Here is a 20,721-nt window from a genome sequence, read left to right as displayed (position 1 = left end):
CTATAACGCAGAAAATAGAAATATAGCGGCGCGGGCGGCGGTGTGCAGTCCGTATTCATGCGGTCCCCCAACGCGACGTATTTTTTAAGATTAGGTTTCTTTTATTATTTTTTACTTTTTAAAGGGAAATTAAGTTTTTGTGTCGGGGGTTTTTTAAATTTTTAATTTAATTTTTTATTTTATACTTTTTATAGGTAGGTAAGAAATATTTTTTTCAGCTTACATATCCGTGATGGGTGTCTATGGATAGGTCTTTAAAAAAGACATTAAGGTTCCTATAACCACTTTTCGTCAAAATCAATCGTTTGAAAGTTAGACGCTTCCAAAGTGGAAAAATGTGTATCCCTCCTCTCTAACTTTTAAAATAAGAGAGTGAGAAAACTGAAAAAAATATATGCTGTAGATTTCAATGGAAACTAACAACGAAAATTGGTTTGAACGAGATATCATTATTAGTTTTTAAGAAATAAAACATTTTCAAATTGCAGACCTTCGGTTAATCTCCCGCTTACGTTACTTTCACCGCCCATAACTTTAAAACGGCTCAACCGATTTTCATCAAACATGTCTAAGAACACTCGCACATAAGTCCCCTTTAATACGAAAAAAACTAAATTGAAATCACTGCATCCGTTCGGGAGTTATGATGCCACAGACAGACAGACAGACAGACACGTCAAACTTATAACACCCCTCTTTTTGCGTCGGGGGTTAATTATGTATATTTATTGCTGACAGCAATGTCTTTAATCTGATCGACATAACAGCAATACAAAAAGAAAAAAACAGTAGCAGAAAAATAAATAAGATAGCAAAAAGTAAAATAGTAAAAATATTAAGAAAAGGAGAAGGAAACAGGTATTTTAGAACCCTCAACCCAACTGATGTTTTAATGTATGCTTTAATACGTCTCTCGATGGCCAGTCGCACTTTTAGAGCAATGCTGGGCTAGCTCAACCGGAGTGATACCACGGCCTCACAGAAAACCGACGTGAAACAACGCTTACGTTGTGTTTCATTGTGTAAGTGAGGTTACCAGAGGCCCAATTACCCCCTTCCCAAACCTCGATTCCCCAACAACCTTTAAATTCCTAACCCCCAAGCCAGAGAACGCACATGTAACTCTTCCGGTGTTTCTGTTGTCCATGGGTGGCGACGATCGGGTGTCCATAAGCAGTAGTAATTGCTTACCATCAGGCGATCCGTCTACTCGTTAACCAGCTTATATCATGTATTCCGGGTATCCATGGACGGCGGCGATTGCTTACCATCAAGCGATCCGTCTGCTCGTTAACCGGCTTATATCACAAAAGAAACTAAGTAGTAAATCGTGGCTTATATCATAAAGAAAAATCAGCTAAGCAAATTGTCATAAAAGGGACATTTCCTCACCATAGCAGCCGGTACAGCGGCGGGCACAGTCTCCAGATGCTGCGGGGACGCTGTGTACGCCCGCAGCAGTATATGCTGGGCAGCCAGCAGCCCGCCCAGCGCCGCCGCCAGCGCGCCGCAGCCCACGCACCACCACGCGTACTTGCGCCGACGGCAGGTACCGTCATTGCCGTTGCAGCCGACTGATGCTGGAATAAAGAGGAACTTGGTTAAGTTTTGGAGAGCCATGCTTCGACATAAATGGGGTGTCTTGACTATAACTCCTATTATGAAGCCGTAAAGTTGATTTTCGAATGAAGTAGGCATAATTTTAGTTTTGTTGAAAGGTATAGGTCGGTATATGTCTATGCAGAACTGTATTGTCTCTAAGGCAAATTAGGCAAGTACCTAGGGCGCCAGGTTGAAGAGGGGCGTCGCGAGACGCGGCTGTCTAACAGGCTATAGAGTAACGGCGGCCCCAACAAAACAGGGGCACCAATGAGGTGCTTGCGTAGGGCGCTCTATAGGTTTAATATCCCCGAATGGGTAGGCAGAACTGCACGTAATGCCGCTATACAATGTACACTCACTTTTCATTATTTATGTTATAAGTCCCATGACGTAATAGGGAGTGAGCCTAATGCCATATACTGGGCACAAATTCAGACTCCGTGCTACTAATGAGAAATTTACGAAAAACCGAAAAAAGCTCAGATTACTGAGCTTTTTTCGGTTAGGGTACTTTGCCCGACGCGGAAATCGAACCCGAGACCTTTTGTCCGGCAGTCGCACTTGCGACCACTCGACCAACGGGGCGCAGAAGACACTCGATGGGTTTAACCATTTCAGATAAAAAGCGAGATGTCTTGACATTATTCAATTCAAATACATAAGTAATAGGTACCTAAGAAGTAAAAACATTTATTACGAAACTAACTAGACAAGTTTTTATAACTTTTTGTAAAACTGCATGAAATCTTCAAACACGATTTTTGTACCATTTTATTGTTATTTTTGTCATTCAAAATACTGATCGTGATGCTTACGTATTAAATTGAACTTCTTCAGTGTATTTTTTAAGTAATAAATAACAGTAGGATATTATTATTTCGATAAAGATTTCTTATCCTTGTTGTGTCGTGATTTATTATTTTACCTACTTAATAACAAAATATATTTTTTTTTTTCAAATCGTGACTGCTTTAAAGATTTTCAAAATTTTTATTTTTGCTACTTTTGAGAAGTAACTGCGTCAATTTTCTCTCTTTATTTTTTTAAAAACTTATAAAAATCATTAAATTTTTGCTACTTTTTACACATTCGCCAAGGTGCATTGCAACCTTGCGTTTTTTCTTTCTTTTTATTTTTGCCAATAATATAAATTGTATGTTAAGGCACAGTACTAAAATGTTTAATTACTTATTATTTTCCCCATGGTTTCTTCTTGATTTGTAAATTAATTATTTAAATATAGAGTATTGTAAAAAAAAAAAAATGCGTAACTTGATTTTGACTAAAAAATATTTACCAAAATACGGTGGCGGCGGCACATAGTGTTGGGGCACATCAGCGGCAACTGTAGATCGCGGCGCAGAAACCTGGTATTGTACCACTTGCATAACACCGCACGCTTGCATCACAAACAAATCAAACACTCAACCATTTTATTCAACAAAACTTTTAACACGAACAACGAAATTACACTAAAAACAAATTCACGAAATCATAAAGTCCTATTTCCCGCCATGTCACGTTTTTACTTTTTTTATTTATGGATTTATGCACAAGCGACCGCGTTCGAAATTCCACCGTGAAGTTTCAAATTGCGCGCCTTTTCTATAAAATCGATATTTACACCCCAAGCTAACCGTGCGTAAAGAACAATGACCCCTTTTACATTATAACAACAATGCTCATTTTACATTCACAATATCTTTTAAACATTTCAACACTTTGCACAAAATAATTTAATAACTTTATCAATTCCTTTTTATTTAAATTCCATAGATTCGTCTTTTATATTTTTTCCCTCCGTTGCTTTGTTATTTTTAACACAATAATAACACAAACTTCATATAATTTTTGAAGAAACAACACGTAATTTTTGTTATTTATAATTTTTGACGTTTTTATTCGAATTTATTTACACGATAAACAAAATTCTCAGCATTATTGAGTTTACGTTGTAAGGTTATGTGGATTTGACAATGGCCGTTTCGCGCAGACGCGGTAAGCTCTTTATTTGGCTCAGGTAGAAAGGTCTTAAATTAAATGTATGGGAATGTGACTTATGGATTTTGCTGTGCACATTACATAAACTGTATTACTGTACAAAGATATATTTCTTTTAATATAGAACAGGTAGTTTTGTGGAAAAAAGTTTCATAGTTTCTTTGCATGTGTGGGTGAGGTTTGGCATTTTTTTTAATCTATAGAATTGAATTGAATGAATGAATGACATTTGTCGGTTTTGGTGGGAAAGTGTCGTAGACAAAAATTATACCAATGTGTATTGTACGAATTTTGTAAGTAATAACAATTGGTTTTATTCATGTTATATTTTAGAAATCGACAACAAAAACTGTGAATTGATGGGCGGAAAACATTAACCTGTCGATTTTACAATGAAATCGAAGTATATGGGTGCTACGGATTTTGTAACGCTTTTCAAATAATGTGAGAAAGGATAACTTTTTGCGCATCAAGTTGCGCTTCTTGATTTATAGTACCAGAGACAAGTGTCTTTGATTTTATTTGAAAGCAGGTAGGTTGGTATTTTTTAATACGTTGCCTCACACTAGGATTTTCTCCTGTGTCGTTGGTGCGTTTACAAACATACAAGTTCACATACACATGACACCCAGACTCGACACAACAATTTGTGGATCACACAAAGAGTTGTTCCGAGCGGGAATCGAACCCGCTACACGTTGCGTGGCAACCAATATTGGTAGCTACTTTTTTTTTTAAACCGTTTTCTAAACTCAAATCCTCCATAATGGTTTCCCACCTATTCTTTATTTCATTTTATACACTACGTAATATAAGCTACAGAATGCATGAAAGTTTGAAATCGCCAACCCGCAATGAACAAGCGTGGTGATTAATGCTCAAACCTTCTCCGTGTGAGAAGAGGCCTTTGGTCAGCAGTGGCCACTTATAGGCTGTTAATGATGCAAAGAAGACGTGATTAACATCTCCTAAAAGTACACTTGCACGGCTCAAAAGTCCAGTCAAAAGTAAAAGCATTTATTTCAATTAATCCTCAATTAGGCACGTTTGAAACGTCAAATGAACCGTTAGTCAGTCTGTCTGTCAGTGAAACTAGATGCTGCTAACTATGTAACTCCTCTACAATCAGAATTTAGTAGTTTAAAAGATCAGTACCCTTAGTATAAGTTTGCTTTACGCTAACGAGAACGCGTTCGACGCTCTGATTGATTGGTTTATTCGAGCCGGTCAATCAGAGCGCCGATGTGCTCGCATTTCGATTACTTTTAAACGTAAAGTAAACTCATACTAAGGGTACAGTTCTGTTTATGTCAGCGAACGTTCTTGCCCGGTCTCTGTTAAAAATGTCCTTTGATCACGGATGAACTCATCCGTGATCATGGCGCTTGCAACAGTGCCGAAATATCGGAAACTCATAGACACAAATAAACATGGTAAATATCCCGTTTCAAGTTCTAATGTTAATGTTAGTGACCATGTCAGTTTAAAAACTTATAACGCAGTCCCTTAGCCTGCTCTTATGATACCTACGAGAAATATAGAAGTGCTACTGATGACAAATAAGTGCACTCTGTCATTATCACAGGGCGTCCTCATTACCTCTCACGTTAAAAACCTTAAAAAAAAACTCACTATTATTCCTCCGATTAGTAGCTGCCAGTACGCTGGTGGGCGGTCGAGGGGGCAGTGCTGGTGGGGTGTCGGTCTTCGCGGGCGCGGGGGGACCAGGGTCATCCGCGCATGCGTACTGCGCTGACGACGGCTTGCACGTACATGCTACTTGGTACTGGAAATTAGGAAAAACGTTTTTAGTTTCTTTTTTACAGTTTTTGGCAAACTTTTTCTTAAGATGGACATTTTGGGGAAAATCACTAAGAACAGTGGGTTTCCTATCTCACTAAAACCACCGTAGTGGTCAGATTAAGCATTGTTTCGTTATATTAAGTATAATGGGAACTCTTTTACCGGTTAATACCATGTCGTCACACGTCATAAAAATGTCGAAAATTGGTAGTACTAACAATGTTTAGACTTGTGGCCAGCGTATAGCAAACAGATTTATCCTCTATACTGTTACATGAGATTCATAACATAACTGATTAAAAATTAAGAGTAAAACACACTAAAATATTAAAACTATCATCATATTTAATCATCATATTAGCCATGACACTGGAGCTGCGGATAACGTAACAGGTTACCGGGGCTCCGGCTCAAAGCAGGAGAAGGAACGGGGTGGTTTTTAGTCAGTAAAAGTTTGACACTTTCGCCTCACCCTAGGCAGGAAAAGTCATTGGATGTGTTTCCTCCCAAAAATAAACCATAATACGTCTAATGCTGAACATCTAAAACAATGACCTTCCAGATATACTGTTTGCAAATAAAAACTTCAGATAAGTACCTTATGTAAATCAGAAGTGACGGAGGCGCTGGTATCGCATTCTGGGCAGGCTTCTGGTGCCGGCGAGCTGCGAGCTGACGTCACGTCACCTAGCGACATCTTTCACTACCTGGTGATGCTGGAAAGAGATAGAAATATTGAAAGAACATAATAGAATTAAATCTAGAAAAGGATGGCAATGGAGTCATAAGTGCTTGCTAATATTTAAGTTTATTTATCTAAGTTTTCTGTTACTTTTTCTATTCCTTTAAGTGGGAACCTGTAATTGGGGTCTTGTAGCTATGCTTGTTGTTATATAAATTTTTGGATAAGCTATTGGATGCCCTAAAATAAATAACTCCTCTGGTCTCGCCAGTATCCATGGGCGGCGCTGATTGCTAACAATCAGGTGATCCATCTGCTCGTTTGTCGACTTATACCATACAAAAGCATACAAAATTAGACATACTAAATTTAACAAAATTTTGGTGGACGCTATTAATAAATATGAGTCCTAATGTGGCTTGAAAATGGTCGAACTTTTCTTAAACAGTTCACGTGAGTAAGCACATATATGGCAGTAGAATCAAGATATTAATTATTTTTAGAATAGAAAAGCACGTCAATCACTTTTTATCCAAAATCTTTTACGGCGATTCCTTTTTAAATTATTCTAGATCCATGCAATGAAATGGGTGTAAGCATTATTATCCCAAAAATTTAAAGAAAAATAAGATGTAAATGAATTCCTTAAGATTTACTTCAGTTACTTTAACTCAAAATAAGTCTTAACATTCATTACATTCACTCATTCACGCGCATAATAACGAATTCCTTTGCCATTCAATGGCGTGCAAAAAACAAAAACGCGTGCTATGGCAGCAAAACAACTGTTAATCCATCTACATCCGTTCTCTATGGTCACATCCGGCGCGACCAGCTGTTTTACCCGACTTACAAACAAAAGAGGTACGTGTTTACAGCTGTATTTTAATGAATAGGGAAAGAAATTAGCCATTGAAGGTAATTATTAGTCCTGTTGAGTTCATCCCTGATTAGGGACAAATAGCAATTTATAGATTTGTCTTCTAGATATAGAATTTTGTCAATACGCGCCGTGTCAAGAAGTACCGCTTTCTGCATCAGGCCCCATCCCAACCATCTAACCTACTCAGGTGTTGGTCGAGGTTTTTGGTTATGAGGCCATTGGCAGAGATGACTATCGGCACCATGGTTCCTGAATCTACATCCCACATATATCGACAATCTCATGAGCTGAATCAATCATTATTATAGGTATTTCTTCTTTTCATTTCACGGATCCACAGGATCCCGGACCATTGGAAGGCGTACGAGGAGCCGAAGCTAACTCGCAGAGGCCCGTTGAACAATTTTAATCTAAGTGAAATGGAACATAAGCCGGCAATTATCCCTGTATGCACATGTAATATGGAAGTGCACCCAAGGACACTCCTCGGTTAATTCAAGACTATTGTGAGATAGTTATCGTAAAAAGAAATGATAGGGTTATGGGTATGGAATAGTTAACCGGTTAACTATGGAATAGTTACTATGGCCACAGAATCTATGGCCCCTGCCCCTGACCAATATTATACGGATAAACATATACAATAGGTTAACTATAAAATCACGGTTAACTCTAGTAAATTAATGGAAAAAAGCTCTACTAATTTCGAATCACACAGGGACTCTTGAGCTCTCTCATCACATCTCTCGCACAACTCACATGAGCAGCGTGCGCATACGGTTACGTGAGTAAACCGTGATTTTATAGTTAATTTAGTATATCTCACGATAGTTATTATAAATAAATATATTATAGGTATTAACTATTATTAGAAATATAAGTAGATGTGTAACTTAAAAGGGATTTGGACAAATAAATGCAAATCTTAAAAAAGTAAACTACACATTACTCGTGTGACCAACCATGGAATGACCAAAGTTATAGCATCATTTGGATTGTGTGGACTGACCAAAGTTATGGCGTCGTCACTTAGATAGATTGTCTTAACGGATGCCATTTAGAGTTTTAGAGCGGGGACCTAATGAGGTCGAACTGGGCCGATGTAATAACACTACATTGTCCCGCCGCGAGCTATAAAATGTCATCATGACGGTGCCTTTTAATATGCCTATATTAAAATAGCCATTGAGCTAAACCAAGAGGCCTACTCCAATTCAACGAAAAACTAAGTTTCGTCTGAAACTTAGCAAATTTCGTAGTACTCCATTTCTTGCGAGTTTTCGTGAACAAAAATGAAGATAAATAAATAGATTTTGATATAGATTAGTAAATCAATAAAACCTACAGCCTAAGATTAAACGAAACTTCGCTCGAGAACCGGACTAGCCCTGTTCTATCTCAATGGGCATAGTTAACTACTCCCGTACAGTTTTGCTAATTGTTGTAGCGTAATGTGTCATGTTTTTTTTTTCGATAAATAACCTATCCACTAGGCAACAAGATTTTTTTAAATAACTTTCGTAAAACATACTAACTAAAGTAATTATTATTTATCGTCTTACTAACGTAACTATTTGATGAGGAACTCGACTAGTTTACTAATTGAGAGTTGAGAATATAATACTAGGTAGCGTCGTGTGTCGCGGAATGCTGCTCATGAATATAAGCCTCTAGCATAGCTTGAAACTAGTCGAGTTCCTAATCAAACAGTTACGTGAGTAAGCCGATAACATAACCAAAAATAAACAAACTTCCTCGTCATCTGATTTCAGCCACAAGACGCTAATGCTGAACATAAGCCTCGTCCAATGACTTCCAGATAAGTTGTTTGCAAGCGACAATCCAATCCATGCATTCAGCTCCATGAACAAAAATTATTATATTTTTGTTTATTTTCAACGAAAAAGAAGGTTGTTTGTGTAATAATAATCTATCTATCTATCTATAAACTACGAAAGAAACAAACGAAAGATCTAAGAAATTCCAAATAAAAAGTTTAAATTGAAACTATCATTTGATTGGTAAATTAAGTCCAATTCTCAATTAAACGATGCCCAACAATTTCGAGTCCGATAAATGCTATGGACTATTAACAAATTGGGCTTTTAAACTCTTCATTGGCCAAGAAAAATGTAAACGGTTACATTTCTATTAACATTTCTCTTTTTTTTTTCAAAAAAAATATAGTCAAGCCACCACCGAGATTGTCTCCAGTATTGTAGGTGTGGGTGAATTTACAAGTAGGCACAAACCGCCTAGTTGATTTTTTTAAGGGGGAAAAATCATCCAATGACTTCTCCCACCTTGGGCGAGGTGAGAGGGAGTGTCAGACTCTTACTGACTAAACCCTGTTCCTACTCCAACTTTTCGAGCCGGAGATCCGATAAACCCGCTAGGTAGTCCGCAGTTCCGGGCCTAGGTGATTACTTAGAGGATTGTCCCGTGCGGGAATCGACACCGTTATCTATTACACAGCAGCTGATGGCCTTGCCATTGCACCAATCTGTTTGTAGTGGACATTTTTACATGGCATATTAAAAAAACTAAGAACCTACAAAATTACAAGAATACATAAAAATAAAAATATAAATTCGTCAATAAAAATATTTACATATTATCACCGGTCGCGTCGTTGCCGCGGCGAACAAATCATAATTTCGAATTTCGTTCGACCATCGACACAGATCGTTTAGTGAGTGAGTGAATGAATGATTGAACGATTACGCGCGGTCATCGACCTCCGTGAAGCGGTTTGTCAACAATTCGTGAGCCTTTTTTGTTGTTTTTAAGGCGTGGGAAGGCTGTGTGTACTGCCTAGTCGACTTCGAGGCTGTTATTCAACCTAGATTTTGTATTCTTTGCTAATTAAAGAGTAGGTAATTCATTACTAGATATCAGAAAAATAGCAGGTCCATTATGGACCCCTTTGATCCGGAGCTGCGGTCTACCTAGCGGGTTTACCGGGGCTCCGTGTCGAAAAGAAGGAGTAGGATCGGGGTGGCTTTTAGTCAGTAAGAGTCTGACACTCCCTCTTGCCTCACCTAATGCAAGAAGAAGAAGAAGTCATAGGATGATTTTACCCCGTCAAAAAATAAAATATGGCGAAAATATAGCGAAAGATAGGACAGAGTGGAAATCTTTAGAGGAAACTTTCTGTAGAAACGACTGACCGTTTATCGATAAGTCCCTAATGTATAACTATAGTTAAATGCAAAGAAAATACATATATTTAAAATTATTAGTTAAACATATATGTATGAAACTGTAAAAACACGTTCAGCAATATACAACTAGTTATCAAGTAATAAATAAAAATAAATAAATTAGTCTTTATTTTTTATTTTTTTAATAAAATAGCCTTTATTTTATTTTTACATGCGTTCGGGAGTTATGATGCCACAGACAGACAGACACGTCAAACTTATAACACCCCTCTTTTTGCGTCGGGGGTTAAAAAATCTTGACAGATGACACAATCGCATTCCATAATTCCACAGCAATCGCTTTACTGACTATTTAACCAACGGTTCTCACACATCTTAAATGAAGAGATCTAAACAAGACGTCCTGCTTTATTAGCGTCCCTCTCTGAGAGGACAGTGCCCTCTGGCGGGACCACGGGTCAATTACCGCTAGAGGGCAATTGGCAAATATGTGTCATGCCATAAACAGTCACTTTCTATTGAAATTGGAGCATTGTTTTATTAAGTAACTACTAGCTTCGCTTGTGTTCCCGTGAGGTAAAAGAAATAATCTGTAATAGACCAATTTTACGGCATATCAGTGAATGCAATAGATTTTTAGAAATAGTAGAAATCTAGCTTCCCTTGGGGTAAAAGTTGCCTATGTGTTATTCCAGACTATAATCTACCTGTACCAAATTTCATCCCGATCCCTTCAGTCGTTTTGACGTGATTGAGTTACAAACTCACAAACTTTCGCATTTAACTATATATTGTTACCCCACTCTAGGATTTTCTCCTGTGTCGTGGCTGCGTTTATAAATATATAAGTTCATATACTCATCAGACCATACAAGTTCCCATCACCCAGACCCGAAACAACAACTTGTGGATCACACAAAATGTTGCTCCGTGCGGGAATCGAACCACGTTGTACGGCAGCCAGCTGCACAGCCACTGCACCAACCGTGCAGTCAAAAATATTAGTAAGATAAGTTTTCGATTACATTTAAGAATTAATTTTGGATAGCCAAACATCATGGGAATTCCTAGCAACGAATAAAAATCTCGTAAAATTGACAGGTTGCTTTGCTTATACTAAACCCATTTTTTTTAATGCATCTTAGATGTTACCTGCGCCAAATAAAAGGGTCGTTTCACCGTCATTTTTTTTAAGTTATACCTATTATGTTTTTTTCTGCGATATTGTTATTTTTATGTATGGCGGTATTTTTACAAATGTTGAAAAGTAAGAGTAGTTACCTACTAGTGGAAGTTTATTTATTTTGGGATTATATGGGTCTATCGATAACGATAACCGGAGCTGTAGACAGCGTAAGCGGGTTACCGGGGCTCCGACTCAAAGCTGGAATAGGAACGGGGTGGTTTTTAATCAGTAAGAGTCTTGACACTCTTTCTCAATTGGATGATACCCGATGGGTTACCGGGGTTCCGGCTCGAAGCAACAATAAGAACGGGGTTGCGTTTAGTCAGTAAGAGTTTGACACTCTCTCTCGCGTTACCCAAGAAGGAAGAAGACATTTGATCTCAAAAAAAGATCCACTTTAACTATAAAAATATGACTTTCTCTGACCTTCGACATGAGAATGGGAACCATTGCAGCATTACAATTATTTTAATGTACCTACCTACTAGGTTAATAATAGTATACTTTCACTATACAACTAAAACACACGGACTCGCACGCATTTGCAAACAAACAAACTAACAAAATTATAAACTTCTGTGAGAATCTCATTCGAACATGGAAAGCACATCAAACTACCCCAAAATGTGCAATGTCTTTATGCTATATTCATCTTTATATGTTCCTGTTATAAGGTCGATAATGCTCTGAAGGAATTTGGACGAGCTTCATGTGTTGGTGTCTATGACAAAATTTATAGAAGCCGAAAGGAAATTCGTCATTACACTAAGAATATGTTTTGTTACAAGCTATTATTTTACTTGCAATGTTTAAGTGTTCCCACACTGCTTCGTCTGCTGCCATGCTTCGTCACGAATAGGCCGGCTCGACCCGGAGTGATACAACGGCCGAGCCGAAAACCAACGTGAAACAACGCAAGCGTTGTGTTTAGGGAGGTTACCGGAGGCTCAATTACCCCCGTTACCCACCTCCGATTCCCTAACAACCTTTAAATTCCTAACGCCTCTGGTGTTTCAAGTGTCCATAAGCGGCGGCGATTGCTTACCATCAGGTGATCCGTCTGATCGTTTACCAGCTTATGACATAAAAAAATGTATGTATGTGTAGTGGAATCTTGCAACTAAATTTTGAAACAGATATCTTCAACCGATTGAGCTGAAATTTTAAGTAACATTAATCATTACAATTTGATTTTTAAATACGAAAATACTTCAAAAAATTACTCAGGACTCATAACATAACTGGTGAAAAGTTGGTGTAACATTATAATTTTGCACCTCTGCTTACGCCTTTGGGGATTTCGAACCGTGATGCTGGCCAAACAATGGCTTTTAGTAGAACAAGGTTAAAAAGCGATAGTTGCTTAAGTAGTTAGTTATATTTTTTTCTCATGATAATAATAATGGCGAAATTATTTTAGTTAATACTTAATTAAGTAAACTAAATAAACATTGCGATATCCAGCAGTTCCCTGCGTCCTTGGTCAGGTCATCTGTTCACCTTGTGGGTGGACGACGATCGACTCTTGTTCCTTAGGCACAATCGTTCACAAGCAATTACGTCCAGAATTCAAATAAGTGACCCTTAAAAGACTATCAAGTAATAAATTAAAAAAATAAAGGCTATTTTATTAAAATTTAGTTTTTTTTTTGTTATAGATACGTACGCGATAAAAAGTAGCATAATAGTTATGTGTTATTCCAGACCATAACCTACACCTGTACCAAATTTCATCTCGATCCCTTCAGCCGTTTTAACGTGATTGAGTAACAAACATACACACAAACTGTAATGTAGTGAGATGAATATAGGGGCTCACTGTTTTATACAAAGAGTCTTGTTTTAGCAATATGATATCAGAGGTCACTTATGTACATTCTTAGATATATAAAGGAATGGTTCCGGGAAATAAATTGCGTATAGGTACTATCATTCTAGTTATTAAATGGTTTTATTTAGCTCGCCACGTGTGTTTTTTGTTTGGGTCAAAAGCAATAGGCGAGTTTCCTACTAGTCAAATTCAATACTTTTATCGAAACGTAAAAAACTATGTTTTTTATGAATTTTGTATGTAATACTCTAAATTATTTAATATGACGTCATCAGATTTTTACGTCAAATAGCAAACTTATTTCCAGAAATTTAGCTAGAAAAAATCGAAAATTAAGTAGTTCATAAAATGTATGAATGAGTGTGATTATTTTTTACTCTTTAGATACCTACAGAAGGCTAAAAAGACAATATGACATAGTTATATCAAGTTACAATGTTTGTGTCGGCAATTGTAATGGAATTTTCTTTACACATAGATATTGTTGAGGCTCGGCTTAGGTAAAGAAACAAAGAATATTGAATTACACATTATTTATATACAAAAATAATATAAGTAACTTGTACATATCGATGCCTTCCAACCAAAGGGTAAGTGTCATTTTTTGCGATATTGAGTTAAGGTACGCGTCCACAGGCCCGCATCGTACGCATCGCACGCAACGGATTTTAGTTTGTCTTGTATAGAAACTCATACAACTGCGTCCACTGATCCGCATCGTACGGACCGCATCATCGGCAATGTCTACATGCGATGCGTATCAGTACGTCATACGGAATGCGTGCAATGCGTGCGATGCGGGCCTGTGGAGTTGTGGACGCTTACAATAAAAACAATTTATCATGGTTTCGCTTTATATGAGATTTTCGCTCATTCGACGGTCAATTTATATTGTCATTCTGTATCCTAGTGTGTCAAGTATACTTTCTTGAGTTTCTATAACGAAACTCTTATTAAGACGGCTTTGAAAAGCCAATATTTCAAGTATAGTTAATTATGATCAACCAGTGTGCTGTATTCTTGTCGCCGTTACTTACTCTTGACTATGAGCTCCGATATAGCTCGAATTGAGTCGTGCGTCCTCGAAAAGAGTAAATGAATCTAAATTCATTTATTTGTAATCTTTAATTTTTAGGTTAAGGTTTTATAACTTGATACTGAAAAAGAAGATTATTCTTTTTTAGTGACGTGGGTAAAGCCAAAGCTAAGGTACAAGTAAACAATATTACACGCATATTAAAACTATATTTTCCGCCAGAAAATGCAACATACGCATTCCATTGTTATTACAAACCGCACATCAATGTATACTAAACTATCATTTACATTCAACACATTTTAGACTCTATTACTATTGCATTAAGGTTCATATTTATTTTCTACACTGAACACATTAACTTAAATGAAATTTTCAAATGCGTTTAACATTATTTTACACCCTATTTTAAAAGGATTAAGGTTGATAATTCTCTGTATGAGTTCTAGTAACTCAACACTGTCTTTGATTACTGTGAGAACCAACATTTAGGTATTATTTTCAATTGCGCGCGCAATGACATCGACGCCATTTTTTTTTTTTTTGTTTTTTTACATTTGGTGGGTCGACGTTTGGCCGCTATCTCGCCTGATGGTAAGTGATGATGCGGCCTACGATGGAGCACGTCTGCCCATAAGCAACCTATTCACTCGGGCTTTGAAGACACCCAGGTTATACCCATTAGGAAACACAGACTCCGGCAAGGAGTTCCACTCCCTAGCAGTCCGCACAAGGAAGCTTTTACGTTGATAAGTCTGCGTTTGGCCACCAACCCGCTTACTGCCAGGACGGCGAAACGAAGATGTGGCCGAAGATGGAGCACACAGACTTAGAAAGTACGTATTCACTCTGACCTTGAAAAGACCCTGGCTGTTATTTGATAAACTAGCTTCTGCCAGCGACTTCGCTCACCTGGGATAAAAAGACTATGTGTTATTCCAGACCATAATCTACCCTTATTCCAAATTTCATCGCGATCCCTTCAGCTGTTTTAACAAACATACACAATTTCAATACTGAAGAGTTTGTTTGTTTTTTTGAACGTTATTTATATATTTACGAATTAATAGGAGCCAAACAAATTGAGTGAAACCACACCGGAGTCGCGAGTTTATAATAGTATAAACTTAATTAGTTAGTAAGATGTTTTCTGTCACTGGGTGACTGGCAGACGACACACGTTTCAGCTAAACATATTATTTCAAGATTGGGATTTTACCCACAGATTTTACCTATATCTCAGTTCCACATTTATCCGCCTTCAAACTTTGTAGCGCTGTAAGCGATTTATATCCTTTAAACGGCAGGTAAAGCTTTTTTTCTCGGAACAGGGGATGAATTTGGTCAAAATTCTTTTCATATTTTTTTGATATGATTGGTTGAATGTGGATACACCTTTGTAGGAGTGAATTTATCATTCGTCTCATCCTTGCAAAATGCCTGCATGGTCTCTGTTAAATATGGCGGCCGTACAGTTCCTTTTTTTATGGAATAGGTGGCAGACGAGTAACCTGATGGTAAGCAATCAGCGCCGCTCATGGACACCCTCAACACCAGAGGAGTCAGGTGTGTTGCCGGCCATACTTGAATGCATTCGTGCCGAAGCATGGCTCTCCCACGATAGAATCCTTTGTGGGCCTTTATACAGACAGATGGGATAGGGGGACGTTGTTTAATAAAATACAGTGATTTTAGTAACATTTTAATGGCTTAGCATGACTACAAACACAGGAGTCGAAAGATGAACGCTTTGGGAGCTTCCTGTCGCAAGATAAACAAGATTTTATGTCCCTTTTTTAATGCAGGGGTGCAGTTCCGGGGTCAAAAAGGAATAATATCTATGAACAATTTTTAAAATCAAGATTTTATGCAGCTTAGCTTTTGTTGTCATGCAAACTAAACGCGGCTTGAGGAGCCATCAGGCTACAACAGATTGGGGCTGATGCCTGATCCGGAACTACGGACTACCTAGCAGGTTTATCGGGGCTGCGGCTCGAAAAGCAGGAGTTGGAACGGGGTGGTTTTTATTCAGTAAGAGTCTGACACTCCCTCTCGTCTCGCCCAAGGCGGGAGAAGACATTGGATGATCTTCCCCTCTATAAAAAACCCTTAGAAATAAAACAACCGATATAGTTCCCTTTTACGAAGAAGAGCAGGAATGTCACTTCAGATAAAAAGCTAACTATGTATAACTGCAAGAAATAACTAGTACTTATAGCTTGCAGGAAACTATGCAACGTGCAACGCATGCAGCTATGCGCAACAGTTTGTGGAATGACAGATGACAAATTCTTAACATTGTCACGGCTCTCTACTGGACAGGTATTGGAAAACCAGTTAACACACGCCTATGACGTCACAGACAAGCAGATGTGTAACCTGATGGTAAGCGATCGGCGCTGCATTAGCACCCGCATCACCAGTGAAGTCACCGGTGCGTGTGCGATTGCAGATTTTATTCACAAAAATGAATTTAAAATAGGAGGTTCTCAGTTTGACCTGTATGTATGTATGTTTGAGCACAATTATCTCGCGTTTGGTTCAACCAATGTTGATGCGGTTTTCAACTCAGTCTCTTTCAGACTTAGGAGAAGGTTTTAGGGATATAGCCTGACTTAAAAAAAAGGTGATTAAAGAAAAATGAAGGCGGATCCCTTTCTAAAAATAAAACAGCTTTATTTTAAGATTTTTAGTAAAGTCTACTTTACGATAGATACACTTAAATTCGCGAAGGGGTAGTCAATCAGAACTGCACTACCTACTCAAGTGTATAAATAAAACTTTTCCTCTACTAAATGACTGACTGACAAACAATGCACTGGCAAAACAGGACCTAGGAAACTGAAACTTAGCATGTACCTATATCCCTGGAGGAGTGTAGGGGAACACTAAGAGAGGAAAACTTACTTCCCTCAAAACTTTTAAAGACGAAAAATAGTTCGTGGGGTTCGCCAGTTAAAACTATAGAGCTATAAAAATAAAATAAAATAAATCTGCTTCTCACACCATTTCACGGGTCATTCTTTGAATTTGGAAGGCGGCCATTTTGTCCAGAAGCCATTAGAGATACAATTTAAAAAAATATTCTGTAATAGATCAATTTTACGGCCCATCAGTGAAAACAATAGATTTTTTTAAACAGTAGAAATCTGGCTTCTTCCACCGGCTTCGTCCGCTTTCCTTTGGCATAAAAATACTATGTGTTATTCCAGCCCATAATCTACCTCTGCTCCAAATTTGATCCTGATTCCTTCAGCCGTTTTGCCGTGATTGAGTGAACATAGTTTCATGGTATTTAAGTAACTATCTAAATCTATTCGTAATTTTGTTAAGATTTTTTATTTTAACTTTCTTTTCGTATAGAATAGGGGTTAAATGAGAAGACGGATCACCTGATGGTAAGCGATCAGCGCCGCCCATGGACAACCGCAACACCAGAGGAGTTCCAGGTGAGTTGCCGACTTTCCCGGTATAGTTAATTTCGTACTTCAGATAAAAAAGGGCTATTTACATTCAGTTGCTTAAAAATAGTGTTCCATTTTGATTTCGACTTGTCGATGATTCCAATTATTTGCTTAGTTTTATACTATTAAAAATACACTGGAGCTTAGAATCGGTACCTATTAATTGTAGGTACTTCGTAATCACAACCCTAATAACAAGTCCATTTACCCAAACGGGGAACCGAACCCGGTCACACTTGACCAATGATGCGGTCTGTATCTTACGAATAACGAATTGTTATTTAATGTTTCAACTTAATCTTAGAGAGGCCTCTCTCGTATCTATCGAAGTTTAAAAAACATACCGGGCGAATTGAGAACCTCATCCATTTTAGGAAGTCCGTTTTCTATTATTAAATAGCATTGTATTTATCTATTATTGAGCAGAAACAATTCAACATAATTATGTACATAACATACCTACCTAACTGTAAATCATATTAATTTATCTGCATAAGTGCATACCATAGGTGGGTCAATCTCCAAGACGGTTGCACTCGTATGATCGCTCTGGCGCCCCTCAGACAGACATTTAATGGCAATTATGTATCTCATTGAAAACAACAAAAATAATACTATTTAAATATCAAATTAATTATTATGTTATCGGCTTACTCACGTAACTGTTTGACGAGGAACTCGACTAGTTGCAAACCATGCTAGAGGCTCATATTCATAGGCAGCTTATCAACATAATAATTAATTTAGTAACTATGTCTCACGAGAGTTAAAATAAAATGATTTGAATATCATTATTTTCAATGATATACATAATCTCCATTAAATATTATATCTCAAAAGCGCCAAAGCGATCACGTTCGTTTTTGAGATTGACCCAGGTACGGTACCTACATAGATAATATCTATCTAGAAAAATGAAATTAAATGAATAAATGCATGCACGGTTGCACGTAATTTCATTTAATGCTTCATTTAACAACTTTAATGTTATTTTTGCTACAATACAATACAAAATTGATTTCACAATTTCATAGAATGATTCATTTTATAAACTCAAATATTATTTTTGCTTCAATACAATATAATACATTAATTTAACAATAGAATAGCATTATCCATTTTGCCTTTGAAAAAGAATAGGACAAGAGTTTTAGCGCCCACTCAACTTTTTTTCTAAAAAAAAACAAGAGGCAAAGATTCGACACAAAACATCCTTGTTAGCGGGCCGCCTTACAACTAACGAAATTTTACGCCGCTTACTTTCAAAACTAGTTTACAGTTTCTTTGTTCACCGGTCATACTTCAAAATCACAATCAAATAACTAAAATAACCATGTAATAACAAATTATAACCTATAACTCACCATAAATGTTTTAAATAATCACAAAATCCTGTTTTCGTGTAACAGCACAACTTTTGCACACCACACAACTATTACGAATTTCGAAACTGATTTTATAAAATGGAACACATGTCGCACGGACGGCGCGCGGTCGCTCACTCACTGACAAACAAAGATTTACATTTATCCGTTCATTTTTCATTTAAAAACTATGTTTTTAAGTTATAAAACTATATAAAAGTTTAACGTGACACGCGTACGAACCGCGCCGCGTCGCATTTTCACTGGTTTTGAGTCGAGTTGAAGATATTTTTACCTGTGATGGCAAAAAAAGTTCGTTCTTATTCAGAGCTTAATTGATTAGCGCACTCAATATTCAACCTTGTTCCTAACAAATTAACGTATACTTTCCCTTGCAGTAGATAAATTGCATTAGTGTGATCATACTTGTGGAGTCAGTTAATTGAATTTGAGTTATTATTCCTTATGTTTAAGGTTGAATTTTGAATGGTTATTGTCGAAAAGCTTGGGTCTTGAATCGTGCGCTTGTAGATATACGGTGGGCAGTTGGTTCATGGCAAAGATTCTAAAACTTTTTTTTATACGTATTTCGACCTTTTTGGGTGCGGACTACGGACGGATGTTTTAATTACCACGGTTTGAGAGGCTGAATGATCGTGTATCTTTGAGTATGTCGAACTAAAAAAAATAGATGGTTTCTAAGTAATCTTTATAAAGGAATTGTAGCTTAGCTGATTTCAAAATAAATAATATAGTAGTAACTTAGTGTTCTAAATATGTCGTGGTGGCCCTGAGCTTTAAGACCGTTTCTTATGTATGAGGGTGCGGGTAAAACCTACCAACGACAATACCAATGTGACTTTTTCCAAGTTATGTCTAGTTCCTAAGATTACCTACTAATTAGCCACCACTGGCAAACGGTTAAGGAAAACTTCGTGAAGAAACCAGAGCTTATAATCTCTTATTATAAGTTGGAAATCGCCAACGCCAACCCGCATTGAGCAAGTACATGGTGATTACCTAATGCTCAACACCTCTGTGTGAGAAGAGACCTTTAGTCAGCAGTGGCCACTTACAAGCAGTTCCTGGGCTGATATTAACGCGTTCAAAACAAACAAACAAACTCTTCAGCTTTATACATTACAGCTTTTTTAGTATTATTCAGCTTTATTAGTACATTTACAAAAAAGAAAATATCAACAAAATAACAAGTTTTGGTAATAAAAGCACCGCTTGATTTATTTTATCGACTTCCTTTTTACTCTTAGCGGGAGGTTTGTCCATCTGTGTCCCAAATACTGACAACTGACTTTGATTGATGGGTAGATGCCGATATTTTTAGATTCGGACACCGCCATTGATGTGCCGTGTCTATTAATAGATAGACAATGGTGATTTACGAGTTACTTACTGTGAAATAATGCAATTGTGTAATTTTTCTTTGAGGAGGAATATTCAGTACGGAATAGAATGGTATTTCACTCTATGAGTTTTCCATACGGTATTCAATCTTGCGATACGTTGCGCAGTAATTCTTGGGAGAGTCATGCTTCGGCATTGCTGGGCCAGCTCGACTGGAGTGATACCACGGCCTTACAAAAAATCGACGTGAAACAATGCTTGCGTTGTGTGAGTGAGGTTACCGGAGGCTCAATTATCCCCCTTCTCAATCTCTGACCCCCTCCCTGTCGCACCTGGGACTCCC

General features: G+C 37.5%; 1 protein-coding gene across 3 annotated transcripts in view; it reads right to left on the bottom strand.

The window, feature by feature from the left end:
* LOC118280105 (uncharacterized) overlaps window positions 1-19,296 on the bottom strand; it is a 40,204-nt gene extending 20,908 nt beyond the window's left edge. For 2 of the 3 annotated variants that reach the window (XM_050702507.1, XM_050702508.1), the window contains exons 1-4: window positions 19,017-19,296; window positions 6,005-6,122; window positions 5,236-5,389; window positions 1,393-1,580 (exon numbers count right to left, since the gene is read on the bottom strand). In XM_050702507.1, coding sequence (XP_050558464.1) covers window positions 1,393-1,580; window positions 5,236-5,389; window positions 6,005-6,103 — 441 coding nt within the window. In that variant the 5' untranslated portion in view covers window positions 6,104-6,122; window positions 19,017-19,296. Of the gene's footprint in view, window positions 1-1,392; window positions 1,581-2,899; window positions 3,698-5,235; window positions 5,390-6,004; window positions 6,123-19,016 lie in introns of those variants that run through there. The other variant, XM_050702509.1, reaches the window with a different exon arrangement.
* Window positions 19,297-20,721: the final 1,425 nt, after the last annotated feature.

Source organism: Spodoptera frugiperda, chromosome 22 (assembly GCF_023101765.2).
Source record: "Spodoptera frugiperda isolate SF20-4 chromosome 22, AGI-APGP_CSIRO_Sfru_2.0, whole genome shotgun sequence".
NCBI classification, from domain to species: Eukaryota; Metazoa; Arthropoda; class Insecta; order Lepidoptera; family Noctuidae; genus Spodoptera; species Spodoptera frugiperda.
This window is presented reverse-complemented; position numbering and strand designations above follow the sequence as displayed.